This window comes from Camponotus floridanus, unplaced genomic scaffold (assembly GCF_003227725.1).
Source record: "Camponotus floridanus strain SB8 unplaced genomic scaffold, Cflo_v7.5 scaffold49, whole genome shotgun sequence".
In the NCBI taxonomy this organism is placed as follows: Eukaryota; Metazoa; Arthropoda; class Insecta; order Hymenoptera; family Formicidae; genus Camponotus; species Camponotus floridanus.
The window spans coordinates 1,322,324-1,345,681 of record NW_020229647.1 but is presented as its reverse complement, the minus strand read 5'-3'; the positions used below and the strand labels follow the sequence as shown (position 1 = coordinate 1,345,681).

The following is a 23,358-nucleotide window of genomic DNA, read 5'->3' as shown; positions in this document are numbered from 1 at the left end:
GCGCATTCGTAATACGCGGCATCGACTACCCACCCCGTACGCGCGTCGCATACGGCAGGTCAGTGCACCGGAGATGACGATGCGTCGCGAGCAGCGAGAGGATGACCACTCGCGACGCGAAGAAGCGGGTGAAAGCATTCCGGGACGACGAGCAGCGAGAGTGATCACGGTCCAGCGGTGCGCGGCTAGCTAGCTGGATAGATACTTTCTCCGGGTACCCAAGACAGTCGGAGTCGGGTCGAGGTGAGAGACGGAGAGAGGGAAAGAAAAGAGAGATCGGCGAGAGGGACTCGCGAGTAGGTAGTCCAGCTTGTAATTCACTATCTCGCGATTACGTAACGAAGCCCACGCCGCCGAGAATTCCCAGCCGATGATAGGCCGATGGTGCGCGCGCGCGCGCTCACGCACGCACGCACGCACGCGCCCGTACGTACGTACACACGTACGTCACCATCGCGGTGTGTCGCCGTGTGTACCCGCTCCCTACGAAGTCACGCGTCACGCATGTCCGCGTGTGTGAGTACGTGCGAGCGGCTCGGCCGATCAACGACGAAACGTCGGCGTGTGTTGGTGACCTTCGCTGGTGGATGTGGGTGGGGAGGTTTAGCCGTCGTTGAACTAAAGCTAAACTGGGGTGGGAGAGCCTACCCTTAAGGGTGGTGGGGAGATGGGGAGACCCAGTTGAAGTTCGTTGAACCGATCCGACGGCGATTGGCCACACGAGTCGCGGAGTTCACCGCGGCTCTACTTGGCGAACGGCGGGGCGAGGGGAAGACTGTTCGGTTAATTTCATCTTGCCCCAGTTACGGGGCAGGCAGGGTGAACGAACTAGCCTCGCGCCAAGGCCCCGCCGACCCACTTTCCTGTCGGCGTTCGAGAGAGAGCGAGCACGCGATTTGCCAAGAGGAGAAGAGCGAGAGAAATAAATGGAAGGGAGGAGGGAGCGCGGGGAGAAACGGAGAGAGATAGAGGCGGATAAAAGAAAGAGAATCGAGAGAGGAGGAAACGCCCGCGCGTATGTATGCGTGAAAGAGAGTGGGAGACTTTTAGAGAGGCTCTCGCACTATCTAGGCTAGTCGCGATACCGCGAACAAGAAGCGTATCGTAGTGTGGGTATAGTTTAGGACGGAGAGTAGGGGGTGCGAGAGGACTAGGGGTGGGAGAAGAAAGAGACGGAGAAAAATTGCCGGAGTGGAAGGCCGCCGACCGAGGGCAACGAACTCGGCCTCGTCCCGGGCCCCGCGACCTACATTCCTGCCCGCTGGAAAGTGAAAACGCCTCTTTCTCTATTCCTTCCTATATGAATAGCGATCCGTGTTACGTTGGAAATGTTTACCGCGGGATTCCGTTGGATACGTCAACGTTAGACCCTACGAGCGACGCGCGGATCTATAGAAGCGCGAAACGTCCGGCGAGAGGGTGAACTCTCCCTTTCGTTGGATCTCTCACTCACCGGCCAAGACGCATCCCAGGAGATTCTCGTTGTCCTGCGAGACGGGCGCGCGGTAACAATTTCGCGCCGATTGCTCCTTGTCATTCTCCGGGGGCTCGCTCGACGGGGAGAGGATGTCCGATGCCGAGGGCTGTTGTTCCTCCGCCGCGGTGCCGCGAGGCTTGACCTTTTGCACAGTCATCGCCCGGCGCGAAAAAGTCGCGTGTCGCACCCTCCTCCAAGTCGCGCTACGATCCTCGACGCACGTCTCGCTCTGGCGCATCCACCCGGATGTAAACAACGAACAGTCGGGGAACATGCCACGCCGCGGGTGCATGTGAGATGACAGTCCCGCGTTGCCACTGACGGAGGCCGCAAGTTTCACTCGACGAATCTCGTCCGCGCACACGTTCGCCAGTCCCGTCGAGATCGACCCCCGTCAACAATGTCACCCCGACGTGACGATCGAAGCGATCGAGGGATGCGACGCTCGTCCGACACTCTGTCTCCGTTTCCCGATCCCGTTTCCAGCCGCGCGCTCCGCTTGTTGCCGCTGTTGCGACCGCGTGGCCCTCGCGATGTATTTGCAAATCGCCGCTCGAGCCCGCGCTCGGTCGTTGGATTAGTTGGTGTGCTGTGTGTGCCGTGCGATGCGGTACGCGAGTGAGTTCCTCGCGGCGTGGTGTGCCGCGGTACCGCGGCGCCTGCGCGCCGAGTCCGCCGGGGATCACCGAAGTGCCACCGCCGCGCGTCCACCCCGCGCGCGCTCGATCATTCGACCAAGAATTCATTTTTGGCTCGATCGCGATTAAAAGAGACGCTCGCAAAATTCTCCGTTCGACGTATCTTTGCGTCAAGTTAATCACTTTCTCCTGTCGCGAAGAGACAGACTTTCTGTTTTTTTCAGAGATCGAAAGTCGCTCTTGAGAAAAAAGTCCATTTATATAATCAAATGTAGATGCATATAAATTTATATATGATTATATATGAGTAATTTTGTTTCTTCAAATTTCATTTTGTCAAAAAAAGAAAACCGGTGTAAAACTTGTCCTAAAATTATTTTTCAGTTATTCTTTTTATTATTTTTCCTATATACAAGATAAAGGAAACAAAATTGTATATATTTTTTATATAATTATATATATTTGCGGGGATAGACTTTTTTCTTGGGTATTAATATATATCTATACGTTTTTAAAACGTGATATCTATTTTTAAACGCTGTTTTATAATCGATCTTATAACTTCCATCAATCTTCTAACTTGATTATATTGTTAGATTCATTCATAAATGCAGATTATTCCTTTACAGATTTCCGGATCGATAAAGTCCAGCACATTGCTAATTATTAATGATAATTTTTCATAATTATATGCCCCTGGAATCGAACATGAAAGATTCTTAGCGAATCTACAATACGCAACTATTTATGCGCGTTATTCTCAGGATAATAGGGACGTGTTCAAAGTTGATCTTATCGAATCGAGATTAAACCACGGTCGTATCCTCGGGACACAACCGCCTCATTCGTACGGCCAATTGGCACGGTTGACCCGTCATTAGGATCAAGGATCTTAGCCGACAAACACTCGACAAACACTCGACCTAGGTTTTATTGCGCCTTGACGACGATTCACCAAACTGCATTGTTCATAACTTAACGCGCAGTATGACGAAAGCTCATTTCTCATAGCTCCGCTAGTGTCAATTAGAATAATTACATCCTTAACCCGACAAATCAACTTGTCACGCACAATTCTTCGGGATTTACAAGGAGATTCTGTACATGTATAAATCTATATATTCAAGCTAGAATTCGAAGAAATCGTAGACGACGTCAGGATTTTAATAATCGATTTCTCTAGACACTCACAATCATATATAATATACTTTTATCAAACGATAATACGTTGCAAAGTTTTTATTACTTTAGGACAATTCGTATTTTTCTGTTTGGAAAAATATTAAATGTATATCCGAACGACTTTGTTACGGCCCTGTTGAATATGATATACAATCGGGGAATATAGTGCGTTCCCCTGCTGGGCTGTCGTTGACTCACCAATACTCGGAGAGTGAAAGCCGTTTAACCCCTGCGCTAACGGATGCGCGTATGTGTGCGCGTGTCACGAACACGTGGATTACGTCTATGGAAAATACAAGTTGGATCACAGGTGAGTGGTGGGACCGAAGCGAGCAACGGTACAGACGCCAGCTGTAATCTAAACGCGGCCCAGGCCTAACCTACCCCACTGTGGCTTGTAAATACAGTCACGTGGTATATGACTGTCCAGGAATATGTAAGAGGAATGTGTCAAGAAGACGCTACATTAGATGCACTCTCATCTACAACGAGTTATCATTTATATGAACAATCTCCGTCGACAATATCAAGGCAAAGCTAAATTAAAAGATTACGCGATTATTAATTATGTTTTTAATTTAATTTAATTAATCATTTCTTTACGGTATTTTTAATCGAAAAATTTTTCGCGTTCTCTCTCCTTAAGATTATTAAAATTGAATTATACAAATCTAATTTTAACTTTTCTTTGTACTTGATTTCTTTTGTCAGAATAACGTTTGAAATCACAAGGTTTTAAAATCGCAAGAAGTGCTTATAAATGTCCATTGTATTTTCAGTTAAATCTTTTACAATGATGATTATTCGGTATATTTATGAGCTGTAATAATAACTGATAAAAAAAATGCGATCATACGATTTTTTCTCTTGTATACAAGATTTCAGAAATTACATGCTATCTAGGTTTATCTAATTTATTTAAGGATATTATCTATCCAACAAAAGCGTAAACCATAGGGCTATTTATATCCATTTTAGTATAGATATTCCGATTTACCAAATAAACTGCATTTTGTAAAAAGTGTTAAAGTATGAACGAAAAGTCGGACGTGCAAAAATGTCTTCAAGAATAGAATTCTAAAAATTTAAAAATCATACAGTCGAGAAAGATCTAAATTGAAAGAAAATGCAAAAATATTGCATAAGAAAATACAAAGAATTTGAGTTTTATGTTAGTATAAAATTAAAGATCCGTTGTGAAATTTCCCCTCCCCTCGATTTGTCGAGTTGAAATCGGTAAATTCATCACTGGATACGCGTGGTCCGCGTATCGGCAGCGGAGGACAATTTTATTGCATTCTCGCGCAGGCCTACTTGCGCGCAGACAATGGACGGCCTGAGATATGCAGCCGGTCAGAATAGATATGTCTATGCAATGTCAGCTGCCTGTCGGAGTTCGCGTGGGACACTTTCCGCGTTGCGACAGCTACCCACCCGTTCGTTGAAATTTTTCAGGTGCAGTTCGGCTCGCGCGCGAGATAATAAAGCTGCGAGTAAACCTGCAATTATGAAACTCACGGTGCACTCCCACGTGCGATGCTTATTGAGCGAGAAAGCGCATAGATATCTAAATATCTCGCGCCGATTTGAGGCTACGCTTCCTTTCTATCCGCTTTACAAAGCTTCGAATGAGAAAACCCGAGTTCCAGCGCAAGTATTTTTATCACTTTTATCACCCACAATTCGTCCCACGTTATGCATTTGCAATGTGCGTTGCAAGATACTTGCAACGAGGTGTGTACAAGCATGACTTGATGTTACCTTGAGAGATATGAGATTAATAAACATACAATAATTTAGATGTGTGTATGTGTGTTTAAATATCTAAATGACAAATAGAAAGAAGATGAAAAATATCAATAAATATACAATATTATTCAATATTTTTCTCTCGTGATGCGATTATTTAAAAGAAATTTATGTCGAATGTTAAAGTTCTACCGTAGAAATATTCGCGTAAAATTTTTCTTACGCGTCATTTGCGTTGTAAGTTCTCGGAAATCTTGAAATAGAAACGCTGACTCGCCGATTGTTTAATTAGCAGCCAATATCTGGCGCAGAATGTGGGTAACTAGGACGTACTTCTTTCGCAATGTAACTATAGGAGTGTAGGCTACCGAGGTAGGTTGACTGGAACGATCAGGTCGGGAAAGTCTATCCTACATCCAAACTTGGAAACGAGGCGAGGTACGTACATTAACGGGTGATTTTGCGGTAATTTCGAGTGATAAATGGCTCACTTGTGCAAGAAATCGAGCGTGATCTTCCGGCAATAATAAAGCAATAAATACTTGAGTTGCATTCGATACATGCATGTATATTGGACCGATACGATTTAGAAAGTAATTCTAAAACGCAACAATTTCATATGCACATGCCTAGAAAGAATCTATAAACATAATATGCAGCTATCTATAGCTTATCTCATCCTTATGTTTCTTTCAGAGAATATCTCTATCACCTTCCCTCTTCTTCTCGCGTTCTTCACGACCGACATTGTTCGGCCTACAATTTTCCATTACACAATCAGTGACTATTCTCAATCAACAATGCGACGTACACGAATGTATGGGTCTCATGTATACATGGCCGCTCGGATGCCGTAACACGAATAACATGTTTGACCACGTAAGTTGAGCTCTCTCGGGGATGAATCTGCAGACGTTAGGAGATGTTGACTGACGCACATTCCACTATCGGCATTTGTTAGTGCGTATGGCGTTACACAATAACGTTCTCGAAACATCTCTGCAAGCTCGCGAGCTAAATGTGTTTTTTTTTTTCGCGCAAGATCGCGGCCTTCTATTTGCTCCGTTTAATTGATAAAAGTCGTTTCAATGTTTTCCCCGTTAAAAATACCTTACAAATCGCACAGAAATCAACTTAACATTATAATCAAAACAAAATTTGAATAAATAAAAATGCATTCTCGACTTCGCGATAGAGAGATAACATCTCGACAATCCGCAAAGCGACTACTATAACGCCACATCTATCACATATCACATTTCATGCAATTTTTATTGCATTTAAATGGCGCGCTAGACTTCAAATAGATCAAGCGATTTATGATATAAGCCGGTTGTTGGACGGCTAAAAATGTGACGGTGGCATTTGGAGAATTGGCTCTATCGAAAGCTCTATCGCTAGTCGAAAAGAAGCGAGAACCGAAAAAAATTCCCGGAGAATAGTAGATGAATAGGCAGATATGTGTCTCGCCTAAACTAGGCCGAAAGTACGGAAAGGCAGATATCGTAACTTTTCCACGTAACGCGTTAGCGCAGCTGTTACGCTACCGGATAGTCGCCAGTCAGATAAAGTTCCTTCACCCCAGCTGTCAAACGCTGTCGTAAGTGCGTTTTCTCCGCCTCGCAACGATCCAGCCATGCCGTTTATCGATCGATCGCAGATTTATGCGACTGTCGAAATGCTGTATCGGCCGGTTTCGATTGCGCGCAGTAACGTTATCATTAACGCCTGCCAATCGGTTCCGCTGATAAAAAAAAGAGAAGAAACGCGGCCGCCTCTTAGGTAGCGGATAATGTAGTAACGCTGCTAATTGTGATACAGAAACGAAGATAAGATACGTTTCGCGAATGTCTAATCGAACTGCTCGACTACGAACTGTGATACAACAACTGATTAGCGGAGTAACGTTTGACGTTTTCTTTAAGAATGTTGCTCACGAGGGACGTATCATTATGAAATTAATTGCAACAGCGCCTCGAATTAAAAAAAAACAGTATAATTTTAAATAAACGACACATTTTATATTCTCCTTTAATATACACATTCTATTCTTATCTTATCTTGGATCGTGCATAATTGTGACAGTTAATATCGAAGTGCTGCTGTTAGAAACAGCGAGTACATATATATATTATTCGCGACATTATTATTCTGTAATACTTATAACGTTACAGTTAATTTCAAAGTAAAGTCCTTTCACTATGCACATAACGGTTTTCGCGCGTTGCAATCATCATGCGCGCGGCTGCGCAACAATAATAGCTATCTGAAATACCCTGGAATTACATATGCGTGACAGATATATATTAAAATTAAACTTTTCGAAAATATTATCAAATGTTTCTAAAAAGATAACAATACACATATTATGCTATATTTAGAAAGCTCGTATAAATTTGTCATTTGTTCGAAATTAACTTAAAAGACCAGAAAACAATGAATTCCATTTTTAAATTATACAATAGATAAAATAAATTTAATAAAAAAATAATACAAGATAATACAATATTTCTAATTTATATTTCTAATATACACATTAGTATGAAATGATAAAGTTTCAAAAAGAGAGAGATGGAGAAAAATATTTAATACATTCGAATGATGAAATTCAGTCGTCGAGCCCGCGAGATATCTTTCGGGATGAGCGTGAAAATGCCAACGAAAATGCAACGATATGCTAATGATTTCGTCAACGTATTAGTACTCTGTATTTATACTCGCGCGGAGTATCTTATATTAGATACGGTCAAAGTGCAATGTCCTCCGTTCTCCGTCGTCGAGGTCGATCGCGCTGGTCGAGAGCGCGGCGTTGGAATATTCAGAGGTGGGTCGCGGCATATCTTTGTTTGAGAAACATAATAAAATCTCGATATGAAAAGAAAACATAAAAATATCATCGCGATAAAATATTAATATTGAATTCAGATATAATTGAAGGCCTAAGTACAGGAACTGAGTCAAGTGCGCCTTTTTGTGTTGCAATAGCGTATCGATCGGTGCAAGAAACATTACTTGAAAGAAGTTATGCTTCGATTATGCGGGCAAAAAGTAGCATTGCAGTTTACTGAATGTATCTGACTCCTGATAAGAGGTCGTGTGTCGTTGCACGCGTTCATTCCTACGATACCTTTTATCGCCGAGAAAAGCGAGCGAAAAGGTTCTAAGCTAAAAAAAAAATCTAGAGGAAAAAATCCCGCGATATAACACAGCATCCGGCCAATCCTCGGAAACTTCGCGAAGCCTCGCCTCTGATCGGCGATCTTCGACTCGCGGGGGTGAATGTCCGCCCACTAGGACAAGCGGCAAGCTGCATTGGAATTGTACATACGCGGTTCATTCGTTACGGAATGCAACCGTAACGCAGGTAAACATGATCTGTCCGAGCGATTAATCGTTCTCCTCTTCTCGACAGAACGCTCACATTAAACCTTTGCGCACGTAGACTTGATTAATATGATACTGCGCTTGGTTTCATTAATAACATCCGTTGTCTTTTAGAATTGGTATTAATGAAATCATGGCGCTCGACGATTCAATGTAATTAAACGTCATACTTATTGTATGTTTATCGATGAATAATGATGTTTAAAAATGCTCTGTGAAACTTTACGGCAAGTAAATAGATTTTTTACGTAATGTTTATCGATGATCCTCTTCAGAATGTTTGAAAGTAACGTCACTCGACAGATTCTAAATCGATCACCGGAAGTAGCGATAGCAAACAAGTCCCAAGCGTGAGCGTAGCTCGGTCTGGTAATACATTGGTGGTTGCAACACGTCACGACGGCTTGCCAGGGTTTGTTGGAGCGGATTAAGGTATGCCGCGAGGATCAACATAAGTGTAACCCGTTCGCTTGTAGGCGATATGGTGCGCCAGTCGCCGTCTAACTCATCGATTTCATCATAGGCGGGATATCGATATTTCTCCGCAGATCGTATATCAGATTGCAGCTAGTAGTATTTTATCATTCAACATGTCGGAAGAGTTGTATGACGATCAATTTAATTCGCAAATAATTACGCTCTTATTATATCTCAAATTATATATCGAATAAATGTCTCAATCAATAAAGTGCTGTTTTGCATAAAGAGACATAAATAAAAATTAAATGTTCTATGGTGTTAAAAAAAATATCTCTTATATACAATAAATAAAAACGAGAATAGTTTGATGAGAGCGAATATATACAAAGAAAAGGAGATTTTGCAAGACAAGTTTCGCTTGGACGAAGGAGTTAATCCGACCATTTATCTGCAACGTATGTAGAGCGTAGTAGAAAAAAGGGACGGTTTCTATATTGGAAATTGCTAGATCGCTGGTAAATCATACCTGCATATAAGGATTGTTTGTCAATCATAAAAATACAGTTTACTGAAATTACGTTTTATTGACCCCAAATGCGGTTTAAATTAAAATTAGCTTTTTAAAAACATTACATTTAATTATTTCCAAATGCGGTTAAATTAAAGTTAGCTTTTAAAAACATGTTACATTTAATTATTTCTCGACCAACTCGTTCATATTTGAGATATCGCAAAATGTCACACCCGTCATTGGAACTTTAATGATTCTACGATAATAGAGAGAGGATTGTGTACGTTGGAGTCCGACTCGAAACAACGTAGTCGGAGAAAGGATACGACCTGCAACAATTGCCTCGTGATTCGAAGTGTTCCAAAATAGCACATTGTGCGCCGCCACACCCGTTCATGGATTAAACTAATGTTAATGTGTCTGTATAGTTCGAGACACTCAGATATACAAGCTCGGCGACGCCTGCTCTCCGGGAAAATTACACGTCAAGGGTAAGCGACGCGTAAATTCTAGTGTGACTTTGATAAAAAAATAACGAGAGCCCAATTACGTTTCGTCACGATCTCCTTCCTTTCCCGCAGTTGCATATTCCGATAATTATATGCTAAAGCAAACAAGTGTAATTCTATCATCGCCTGCGCGTATACTCGATACGAAGATTAAAGCTTTGCGGATTTCAATTTATATGATTGCAAGATAGCATAATCGTGCTCTACTATTAATAGATTATCAAACATGACAGAGTATAATTTTGCTGTTCTGCTTCTTTACTCAAAATAGACGAGAATAAAAAGAAAAGAGGAAATGCGATTCAATTTCTCGTCGATTGATTAGCGCGAGATATATTATAATTCATCTTAAATACGCGAAGAGAAGAACAGTAGCGAGCTTCGTAAATGTTCACCGACGATTTCACGAATGCAAAGCAGATCAAAGCAGATATACATGTTGAAGCTCCTCTCGTGTCCACGCGCGCGGGCATCTGCAGCGAATGCATCTTTGCACTTGACGTACATGACACGCGATCCCGCGGTGGCACAGAGACGCGGAGAGTTCACGGCGGTACGTTGTTCCACTGACAGAAGGTTCTCCTCACCCTTCACCGCGGTTCCACGATCAAGCAAACATGCACGGCGATCGCCTCTGCGAGTCGAGATTAAGCGACTCTTTTTTTTTTAACGCGGACATACGTTCGCAATCTGTGATAAGAACCATTCGATTGTGATAAACCGGTGGACGAGTTTCGAAGTGGAAAATTTGGCGACGCTTATTTTTGCAGGTGGAATTCTTTATTATTCTTTTAATAGAGATTCGTAAATGGTTCGCGAATTTTCTTTAGATCTTTCTAAATCCTGCTAAAGTTTTTCTCGAATTTCTCAGAGCTTTTTTGGAGACTCGTATGATATTGGAAAGATTCTCGGATTTCTTAGAGAGGTTTACAAAGAGCGAAGATATTGAGAAAATTTCAAATCCACGAGTGACGAGATTATTATTTTGGATCGAACGAGCATTCCTTGATCATTTTCCGTTCAGATCACTCTTCGGAGCACCTGGATGACCTAGAGCATTATACGTATGCTGGACGGTATATCGGATTTCCGAGGCTGTACTTGGCGGCCTCCCACGTTCTGGAGACGTAACCCAACCTAGCCTAGAAACGACTAGACGAAAAGCGTACTCGGCGCGGAGAGACCGAGGGTACGACCTCGGCGGGCCATCGGCCTGGCACACGGTGACCTCCCTCAATCTAGGGCGCTGCAACCGTGCTCTGACGTCATCTTCGCTCACTCACTCAACCAGTCGAGTCAACCTGTGCATTCAGCCGCACGATACATGCTTTCTCGAGTGTTACCGTATAACCGTCCCAGCTGGCCGACTGATTAAAGATGAGGAAAGGGACAATGAGAAGCGTTACGTTGATTTTGCAATTACCTTGATAAACTACGTCTCTTGTTAAACATTTATTAAACACTCATAAAGATAAACGTGCATACATATGTACAAAAATAGTACATATGTATATAAAAATATTACAATAAAAATAATTTAAAAAACTTACCGAAAAGCTTTTATTTAAATAAATGCATAAAGTTTCTCTTTCTTTATATAATCATCAAATTTTAGAAAAAAATTTAGAGTCCATTAGTAGATTAAAAATAAATAAAAATAACGTGCTTTAATTAACTTTAGGTATTATTAATGATTAAAAAGTGAAAGCAACTATTATATATCGCATATCATATACAAGAAAGACCGAAAGGAAGATAGCGATTTGGTGTGAGACTGCCTTAAGAGAACGACGGTTAGAACAGATCACTCTGTTGACCGACACTCGGTGCGTTGCCCGATCGGCCTTCGAAATCGGGGGCGCATATTCCATTTGCAATGAAGGGGTTTGAAAGGACATCTCTCGGTCACAGAAATGCAAAGATGAACGTCATCGACGATGACGATAGGGCATAGGCGAAAGACGACATTCGCGGCTCGAATTGTCGCAAATGTAATTCGCGAGGGGGGGAAAAAAAACGCAACTTCTCTTTCCGTACAACTTTTTTCAGCCCTACTTTCTCGTCTCGGCCTCAGTGTCGCCATTGATTTATTCGGACACTCGCGAGTCCCTGTCGAGTCGTTACTTTGTCACGGCATATTTATCGCGTAATATATTTACGTCATCTAGCTATGTATTCATGACGACTATTCGTAGCATCGAGTTATCGTTGAGGAGAAAAGCGCGAAGGAGAGCCGGACGGGAGAGTGCTGGGAGAGGGAGAAGGACAAACATCATAGAGACCTGTACCACTCATCTCGCGTAATTAACGTTCAACATCCATATCTAATTTTAGATAATTTAATTGCTCGTCTTGAAAGAAGTGTTCGACGTAAACTTTGTTGCTCGTTGTATAATTCGCGTTCCGTGCTGTATAAAACGACGATTTAGATTGCGCGAGATGCGTGTAGCTCTGCCAATGGTTTACTTCGAAATAGCCGTTAATCCGTTGAAAGCCACTGGCCACGGGACAAGGTCTTGCCGAGAGTGCATTGCGCCCCGATGGCAGAACGAACCGAGCATCTCTGCTCCTGTAGAAGGGGAAACGTATGCATTATATATGTGTTAAATTGATCTGATCTTTGTCCCGCCCTTCTTTTCTTTCGGACGGTTATTCGCAACGGACGAAGCGCCAAATGAAAATTGTTCCCTTGCGCGAGCCGGAGATATTCTCTCTCTCTCGGTGGAGCCTTCTTTTTTCTCGTCTTTCTCGCACACGTCCCTATGTCTCTCTTTCTCACTCTCGCTATCTCACACTCGGTCTCTCTGGCACTCAGTGACGCTGTCGCCGTTCCTCTTTCGGATCCACGAGATTGCTAGCGAACGTCCCCATTTCCGAAGGCCGTGCGCGGACGACGAACCACCGCCGTCGAGGACGGGGTGAGCGGCTTTGGCCACGCAGCTCGCCTTTGCGCCTTAGGGTGCTTTCACAGCCTCCTCGCTGCACCGAATGGCAATATGTTTTAACTCGATGCTCCGTTCGAAACTCTTTTCTTCATCCTTCTGCGAAATGTAAGAGATCGACATTTTTCAAATTTGAGATATTGAGAGCTTCGAATCTTCCCCTTTTGTACCTTGATTCTCAAATTAGCAAATATTTAAACGTCAAAAGAATAATAAATAACTTATGTATTTCAAAAGAAATCGAATATATCTTACGATATATGTTCATTTAGGAATTACATGCGTAAAATTTATTTTACGAGTTAAATGTAAAGAATTTTAAACTAAGAAATATATTGAAAACTTTTTTAGCCGGCGAATTTAAAAGTTCCATTATAATTGTAAAATTATTGAAATCGATAAGATATATACTCGTGCCATTGTAGCATACGTTCGAATAATTCCATAGCACTCGACATAATCATCTGTTATTATAAGACATTCGCGTTGTATCGTAAAGGGGAAGCAACGACCGATAACGAGAATAATAAACGATAATATCATAACGCAAGGCATTCGAGATCCAGAGAGTGAAATTTAATAGTAAGATTTCTCAATTCTCCATTTTCTTAGCGAAAGTAAATAGCGTTTCCCCCAACAGGAAAGGCGATTTAACCATATCAATCATATTTCTTAAATTAGAAAGATATTTTAGATTTATCGCAATGTACGGAGTGAACATTTTATTGTAAAATATTTTAGTTTTCTCATTAACTATTTTATAAATTTTTCTTTCATCTCTTTTTTGAGATTATGCATAAATGTATCAACAGTAAGACAGACACTATCTAATGTGATTTTTTGTTTCCTCGTGCATTACCCAAGTGGCAGCTTTAGCAACAAGATTGAGCTCCCGCGATCGAGTCTGCGATCGAGAATGCCTGCATTCAGCCGCTAATGAATTTCGCAACCGCTGCTGTTTCGCGACTACGAACCGCTTCGCCTGCTCGTGGGCGGACTTATCCTTGGTGCTTTCTAGCGCAGATGGAGCTAGAATGTATAGGATGTTATAGGACAGAAGCGATAGATGTTTATAATATTCATTTTCTTATTTAGCATCTTTGAAAAAGCCGAGATTCGATCGGACCTAAGAACTTGGAAAATTAAAGAGATCTCTCGAGGGGATCTCAAGTCGCTCAAAGTCTGGTAAAAGATCAAATGGCAAATTACCGCTACGATAATGGCGATTCGATGGTCGTGCCGCATGTTAACAATTCTATCGTCACTTTGGGATTACGTTCTTAGAAATTCAGTGTGGTGTAACAAACACACACGCGGACTCGAAAGTTCCTGATTTCGTAACGCCGTGAACGGACCCGAGTTCGACGTCCGCGCTCCGGCATGAATTTGCCGTTTCATAATAGCCGATCGAACGCCACGAATCTACCCTCCACCGGCTGAGAAAGTCGGAATCGAAGCGTTTCTAAGTCTGACATCGCGACCCACGTTGGCGGCCAAGCTTCTTTGATAAACGACTTCCTTGACGAGAGGGACAGTCATCTGTACAGTATAGAGATAGTTATTCCATAAATTTAGCAAGGGAGCTACAACTTTTCCGTGATTAATAGAGGTGATTCGAAAAGCACAAGCACAAGTGTGTCGATCGATACAAGCAGACTGCCACATTTTATTTACAGCTAGGTTTTCGAGTTAGAAGATAAAAACACTTATTCAATTTCTATTTTCTTCGACCTCAAAATTTGTAGAAATGATTGCATTTTTATTGTTTTTTAATAACCTGCTTCGTTCATTCTTCATTCATTTCAGCGAGTCTATTCGCTCTGTGAAATTCTCACGATGAAAGTGTTCGCGAAACCGAGCGCGGAGCGAAATTCCTCGCTGATTCTCGCGAGCGAAACGGGTCGGGCTTGTATCGAGTCGAACGACAACGACAGTGCGTTATTAGAGGCGTTTGATGACGCAAAGTGCGGAGGACGGAGAGGACGGGCAGAGAACGAGGAGAGGAGAGAGGAGAGAGACTCGCCAGGTCGTTGTTCTCTCGTCGTTAGTGGGACACTTTCGGCGTTACTGGCACGCATCGCGCGCACGCACCAACGTTGCTCCTCGTATTCCGCGCCGACTAACTCGCGAGCTGCAGCTGTCGATTAATCTATCCCAATTACCGAGGCGCGGTATTAATTAACCGGCTTGGCCTTTAACGCCAGAGTAAATAATCGAACATCCGGAGGTGAAGGTTTTTTCACCCATCTCGAAGGGATATTTATGATGAAACGTAACGCGAGAGCGCTCGTTTAAAATTCGCGATTTAAATCCCCCGTTTGAGAAGATTCCCGATGATCCCCGATACACCCATTCGTACGTACACACGCACGTACGTATTTGTATACGTGCATACACGATACCGGGCTGATACATATAGATCGGCTCGTATGTGTGTTAATACGCTCGCCTTTCGTATACGCGGTGTGTCAGTGCGCCGGCCTAGATTCCCGCGGGTTCAACACTCGCTATCGAGGTGACTGCTGCTCGCTCTCGGTGCTTGCTCAACGCAACCCAACGACCGAATAAGCTCCCACCGAGCGCAGCCACTGTTCGCGAAACAGCGTGTCCATCAGGACCTCCTCCATCGCGAGCATCGTAAGATCCGTCCGAAAGTAAACATTTCCAAGGTCTGGAAAGATCCAAGGTCCGAGAAATCAAACTATCTAAGAAATTTTTTAGCTATATCGTGGCAGAATCTCTAGGATTTATGAAATTGGAGAGCCTGTAATCATCAGACTGTACAATCTATATCTTTGTCTCGCTCGATTGCAGCGTAAAATTTAATACGAAGCTTGTTGACGGATAGCTCGACTCGGTGAAAGATTTTAAACCGTTCGAGAAGTCTCTCTCTCTCTCTCGTTAAACGGAGACTAGATTAAGAGAAGGGATTGAGATTTTAAAAGGTACTCTCGAGCGATATGCGAGACATAACGAAGTGTTGTCGTAGAGCGAAACTTTTCGAGATGCATCTCGAAGCATTCGAGAAATTTCTGAGGAGCCGAAGCGAAACTGAACTACAGTTACCGGGCTGATTGCTCAATACAGGGGCCGGGGTAACTTCTCGTGGTGCAGCGACCGTTCGAGGACGCGTTTCAAGCAGTTCAACGCGTGTTGCCCGCCTACTTTTACTTTCGCGCGCCAGCACCACGTCCCGGCCGACGTAACGGGGCTGTAGGGAGCTATCGATCTTTGATCAAATCGATAAAAGGTAGCGCGATGAATTTTAAGTTCTTCCGATAATGAGCGCGAGGAGAGACGCGTTTTTACTCGATCGCGACGACAACATCATGAATCTCATCGCGGATCTGAACACTGTCTGAAAAAAAAAATTGGACAACTGATAATTATGCACGAAATTTCTCTCGTGCATAATTATATAAGAATGAACGAAATGAATTTTATCGAAATTTGAAGCATCAATTTATCTAGCTATTTTTTTCGCTTTTTCCAAACTGTTCAAGGAGGATAGATTAATAAAGTTTACTACTCTCTTCATTCGTATGTCTTGGTACACGCTCTATATCGTTTACATCAACTCAATATTCCAAATTATGAATATGAAATAATAAATCATCGAATACCGAGATCAACTGCACATTATGCTACTCTACATATCGCTTCTTATGCAATTGAAAGTGATGAAATTGGGAGGTAAAGTTTTATTTCCTAACAAGACGACGAACAACGTGTGCGAGAGAGTAGCCAACTGTGATTGCAGCAGTTGCATAATTTCCGGAATAGAATCCCGTGAGATTAGCCCGTGTTATAAATTTGCACAGGACGCAATTTGAATAAATATCTATTACCAGTAGTCTCGCGCGGTAGTTGCGACGTGTTTCGTCATCTCGATGGAACCGCAAAATTACTGACTTGTGTTTATTTTCGAAATTCCTTATACATATTTTAACGCTAAAGTAACATGTTACATGTACGTACGTACGTCGTGTGTTGAATAAATTCTATCCACGTAATGATTATCCAAGACTATCAATTCTAACCGTTAAAATCATTTCGGTTTACATAACGAGTTAGATAAACGAGAATGTTTTTCGTGACGGGATTAAACTTACAATCGGTTTTATATACATTTGGATAATCTTGGAAATTTAACAACTGTTAATTATGCGCAGATACATAAATAAATGTCCATTAAAAGGTATTTACTGTTCCGAATGTTGCAAGTAATCGTCCCACCGCGATGCACGTATGCATCCTGTTCTGCAACATACACTCGTTCATTATGTCTTGCGACTTAAATCGGAGCGCACAGTCGACTTACGTTCTACTGTTTTCACCGCGAAAGCGAAAGAGAGTGAAAGCGTTTCATGAGGTGCATTATCCCCTAATAACGAAGGAGGGGCATCTTCAGAGAGAAATTGCACGACTCGCAATAAAATTTGGACGTTCGATGATGTAATGAATGCGCAGCTGGAAGAAAGGGATATTTTTACGCGATACTTTGTTGACTGTTGATTACACATAGTATTCCAACTATCAATAACGCAAATGCGATGAGAGGCAATGTGGGGAAACGTGTACATTGAAAAAAAAGGCCTCGAGATGTATGCATCTTACTTGAGTTACATCAGGTTAATAAACTGTTGCGACGCGGGTAAGAGCGTTTAATGATTGCCGATGCGATATTGCGAAGCTTAACGAGAATGAAAGTAAAAAAAAAAATTCCGGCTGGTTGAGAGTCGCTGGCTAGTGTGTAATAGTTTCGATCGAAAGGAGGTTACGGAGTGACTGAACTTTGACTTCGCTCGTGTGCGAGAATCGGTTACGTGCACGCATACATGCTCAGGCACGTTTAGCAAATACCATCACAGACCCGAACAAACTAGCTAGCGTCGTATGCACACTAGTGCACCGGTGCATCGGAGGATCTATATAGTTGATCAACGAACTAGTCGAGTCGCCACGTGTCGCGCGTAATTGCACGCATGCATTATGCGTGAGATTTGCAGATGCGTCCTGCAATCGAGTTTGCGAAGTCTGGCCTGGTAATCTGTGACTTAACATAAAGATTTTCTCTTTGATGTCAATACGAGGTGAGCGCCGACATATTAACGATACACTGGCATACAATTTGCTAATAATGTAACATGTAGGTAAATATATATATATATATATATATATATATATATATATATCTATATTCATTTAGAAATATCAGAAAAAAGTTATAAAAATGATAATGTTGCGATGTAGAAGAAACATCTCAAGATTGCTTTAAAAATCAAAATTGTTTTTCTTTAGATTTTGTTTTCTTTAATTAACGAACTTTTATCTCCACGAATTTTACATGAGAACAGTAGCTATAAAAGTTTCTAAACTTTTTCAATTTAATGATACTATCGATATTTCGCGACTATAAAGCTTTTCTAGACTTTTTAGAAATATTCGAGAAAAAAGATTGCAAGGATTCAACAGTAAGATTCTAATAAGCTCAAAATAATCGATTTATATTGCAAGAAAACCGGGAATCGTGCAAAGTGAAAATTCTATCGGGTCTCACATCGACTTTCACGTCGTTAACAGAGCGCCGTTTGCAGAGTTGTATCGGCAACGCTTATTCATATGTAAGAATGTTAGTGTCAGTAATTGAAAGAAAGGGAAAACGATGTTGTCATTTATTTTATCCAATAAAAGTTATCAATTAAATGCGAATTTGTTGCGAGTGTAAAATGCAATTAAAATCATCTATTTCAAAAATATATTAAATAATTGTTACTTAACAAGATATATTAAATACATTTCAAATATTTAGGCATTTTATGAATATATAAATATTTTTTAAAATAAAATTAAAAAGAAATTAATTATAAAATTTTATATACGTTTTAATTTTGCAAATAAAGCCTCTCTTCTCTCTCTCTCTCTCTCAATTAAAACGTATATTATTTAAACGTATAAAATTTATATGTATTTCGCTTCTACATTACAATTGTCAAACGTTGAACGTGATTTGAATGATTGACTGTACACTTTATTTCGCGATAGTGAATTGGATAGCAGGTCCATAAAGGGCTATGTGATATCTAAAATGAAACTTGCACGGAATATAGCATGCCGTTACCACGCAATTCGCAGCAATGCAGTTGCGCAACATACTTTTGCGGTAAAGATACTTAATCCGGCTGTCTACCCTCTCACTTCGTCAATAATACGGAAAAAGTGAGGGTGCATTGACCTGGTCTCGAGGGAAATTGTCAGGGTTCGCTTGTAATAAACCCTCGATAAAATCATAGAGGATAATTGTGTGAAAACTCGGATGAAACTAAATTGAGCTTTTTGAAAAGCTGGATGGATATGCACTATTTTAGAACAATGATATTTTCAGTGTCCTATTCTTATATAACATAATTCAATATACAACTTAAAAAAAGCTGGTATCGTGTGAATAAATGAATAAAACTAATAAATATAGCACACAAATTGATTTTTTTATTTTTTATCAAAAGAATTATACGAGACAATTTGTTTACTATTTTCATGTCTCTCTTGTAATTCAGAAAAATGCATGAATCGTGCTCTTATAATATACATAGATTTACATAAATCAAAAAATATAATCATATCTTTTATATTTAAAAGAATCGCACTAACTCATTTGCATCCGTAAAGCATCCGTAAAGAAAACAGCGACATATCCGCTCGAGCAGTTTTCGCTCGCGTAAAGTCGCTTTTCGCGCGACTGGTAAAGGATCAAAAACACGTGTAACCAGACCAACTAGTCAGTCAAGTAGGTAACTTCCGTATCGGGCAAACCACTCTCCTTCGACGAATCGATCGAAGTAGTAGGTGGCAGTACAGTTCAGACCATAGAAAATGTGAGAAGCTTACCAGACCACTCTGGTTTACAATACATCCGATAGAGTCTGCTGGTATCGTATCACTGGGCGACATCTACTGTTCATCAAGTCATACTACTGTCATATGACAGTGCAACAGGTGTCACGTGGAGCCGCGCACGTGCGAGCTCGCGTCACGTGACATTGCGCCACGTGGTTTCTCAACGTTAGTTTTTAACGCTCGTATGAACATTTTGATATGACATAATAACATTGTGTTAAAATAATAATTTTGAGTGTCTAGAGAAAATGTACAATGTTAAAATCATTTATAATTTTAAAATCATAAATTTTAAAATTATTTTTTAATTACGAGAAATTGATATAATAATATTAAATGTTATGAAAAATTTCAGATTATTTATTTTAACGAATAAATAATTTATAGGACAAATCTTGATGCATATTACAAACAAATCGGACCTGCTATCATTATTTCATGGCATTTGTATCATCAACATTTATTTTATAATGTTATCATAGATAAATTAATATAGATAAATAATAATTATGAGAATATTATTTTACTTACAAGATGGTGATTCGATTAAAGTAGTCATTCAGTTCCAAATCAGTTTTGAACTTACCTAGAACAAGAAGAAAATTATATAAAAAATATTTCATTATGTGATCTTATTATTTCGCCAAAATATTTTAATATAGTTAATATTGTAAAAAATATTTCTATCGTTTCTGATATAAGAATGATAGATTTTTTAATATCTTTTGAATTTATATTTAGAGATTTCGTTCTACGGAATCAATAATGATTTTTTAAATATAATTTAATGCTTTGATACTGAGAGACTTGATAAAATCAATTTGATAAATTTTCTTTTTATGGGAATACATAATTAAACATAATTATTGTTTCCTCGAGAAATAGAAATATTAAATAAAATAATCTTATTAAAATTACTTAAAAATTATAATATTTTAAATAGAACAGTATATCATATAAATATATTCTCTCTTTAAATGTATATGTGTATATTATTATTATGATTCTTCTATATTGTAAATCCAATCTCTTTCAAGGTGCGGGCTGAGCATCATGCGGGTATGTTTCATAGTGAGAAAACAAAGTCTGAAACGCGAATCACTATGTTTAGGATTTTCGTAAATAGGTGCAAAAGCCGGAAGCAAGCTGAGAGGTCGAAGCTTAGAGTTCGAGGGCGCATCCTTGCCATCTCTCGACCCTCACCCCGACCAAGTTCGATCTTCCTCTCTACTAACCGCCCCTAAAGTCCCGGCACGATTTCCAACCCTGGAGACCTTCACCCCATTTAGCCTTCACCGAGCTCGCTGGATTCCGGGCTTTCGAATGACTATATATCAACGAGAGGACTGGGCTCTTTGTCCGCGAAATTTTACTGCTCCGTAACCGAAATATCGCGCGACACGTGGAGGCGAAGACAAAGAAAGATATCGACTGCGCCTCCACAATCCAATCGGGGAGAGGAAGAAGGAGGGTGGACTTACTTTAAATTCCGCTCGACAAACGCACACTTTATTCTCCTTGACGCGGGAACAGTCTTTGTTCTATTTTTCTCATTTTCGACACGTTTTCGATCAGATTTTCTTCAATCAAACAATCACGAATAAAATAAGCTTTTTTCTTAACATATATATATATTGATTGTACTCGTGAGAATTATGTTACATTTTACAGGAAAGGATATCTTTCTTTTATTATATGATCATATAAAAAAATAAATATATAATAAATATATAATAAATTTGAAATTATATAACGCTTTAAAAAGGTCAGCTAAATTCCTTTTTGAAACGGTTTGATCGATTACACCTGACCGTCATTCCATTATCATCGATTTTCCATAAAACAAATATGGATCTTTTTGAATCTACCTTTTTAGTTAATTGAATATAGATTAACATTTTCGTGTGATTACGAAAAGAAAGTCAGATGCTATCGAATACTGCGCACTTTCAGCGATTATTGCGCATCGCTTTCGCACATCGCACAGCGATATCAATAAATCTGTAAGACAAGAATCGATTCAATATTCTCTTCCATGATATTTCCGCCACTTCCTATCTACTCCCCGTGACAGTAACCCAAATCCCACGAGTACGTCCAAAGTGATCGTCGCGCGCACATTTTGGGGTCAGTAGACGAAGAGGAACCGAGGCAGCACGTGTCGCCGACTAACCGTTGTCAGGGTAACGACGACCTTGTCCCGCGCAATCAGCCCCGGAATCCTGATGCCCTCTCTTCCGGTATCTTTACCAATCAGCGAAAGCTCGCCATGTGGCGATAATGCTTGCTTAATGTCATCATAACGTCGAAATAAACTCGTTTCTATTCTGATAGTGGCAGCTCAATAAATCGGCCAGTTGCTGACTCGTCGTTCATTTATTTGTTTTCTTATTTATTGGAAAAAATTGTTACTTTTAAATAGCTTTCAAGAAATATCATACATGCTTGAATTAAACGCTTTTATAGAATATTTTTAAATATTAATATAAATATAATAATTGTAAAACGAATATATAATAGAATAAATAAAAATGAAATAATTACTTTTTATTTAAAGATTACAATAAAATTTAAAATATGAAATCAAAAATATGCTATAAAGATAATAAATAATTTTGTCATTAAAGTTTCTTTAAATAAATTACAGTTAATATTAAAATATACAAATACAAAATCCGTGCAATGCATGAGTAGTATGGTGTGTGAGAAAAAAAGATTGCGAAATTCAAAACGAATAACGTCGCACGTGTCTCCAAGTGGAAGGAACAAAGCATCACGATCGAATTAGGAACCGTCTTTGTTCCGAGACGCTTTAGGGATAGCGACGAGAGTCAACCGACCCTTGCTTCACTTCAGGGTCGCGAGGGTTCCGGATTCAACTCAAGGGAGAGAGATTGCGTCTCCGTCTGGAGAACTTTGGAAATTAGGACGAATAATTTTCTAAATTTAACGTGAATTGTTTGTAGGAAACTTCCGTGTCAACCTGTTTAACTTTTACTTAATGAACTGCGCGTCTTTCATTAAAATATTGTCTTGATATATTCTGACATCGCTTTTGTAAAAATAAACCACGATATAGTGATTAGCATCACAGTTTTTAAAATTAATACGAGAAGAAAGAGATATATATGCATGATGCGTTGCCTTAAGGCAACATTAAAATAGAAAGGGTTAATTAAAGGATCTCTTACGACAGATTTATGAAGGCTTTTTTGGACCAAAGGTAACGAACACCCGCATCTTTGTTTGGCGTCAGCCACTTCGTTTTGTCGGTGCAACCGCGCAACGCAAGTATGAGGGTGCATCGTAAAACCTTCCTATAAAAGCCACGCATCACGCAAGGGCGAGTGCTGCAAGGGCCGAAGGTAGTTTTACGGTGTATTCGTGTAGTCATAGCAACGTACCATCTACCGTCCAATCAATAAAGTGCAACATTCAGCTTTCGTACAATAGGATTGATTACTTTCATTGTTTTCCCGTTTATCTTATGATTTTCGATATCTTGACATTAAGAGTACACAAATAAAGTGGGAAAAATTGCATGGCGCCAGATAATCTTATCTAGAGAATGTCTATAGTTAGCCTTTTAGTCTAAAAGTAAATCTGGAAATATATAAATCTTTCATTTTATAGATCTACGTAATTTTGA

General features: G+C 40.4%; 1 protein-coding gene across 2 annotated transcripts in view; it reads right to left on the bottom strand.

Moving 5' to 3' along the window:
• LOC105253476 (nuclear hormone receptor E75) overlaps positions 1-23,358 on the bottom strand; it is an 89,670-nt gene that overhangs the window by 50,821 nt on the left and 15,491 nt on the right. The window contains exon 1 of one of the 2 annotated variants that reach the window (XM_025412221.1): positions 1,454-2,062. The exons of the other annotated variant lie outside the window; for it this stretch is intronic. Within the exon in view, the coding sequence (XP_025268006.1) occupies positions 1,454-1,769 (316 nt within the window). The 5' untranslated portion in view covers positions 1,770-2,062. Of the gene's footprint in view, positions 1-1,453; positions 2,063-23,358 lie in introns of those variants that run through there. 2 annotated transcript variants of the gene reach the window in all.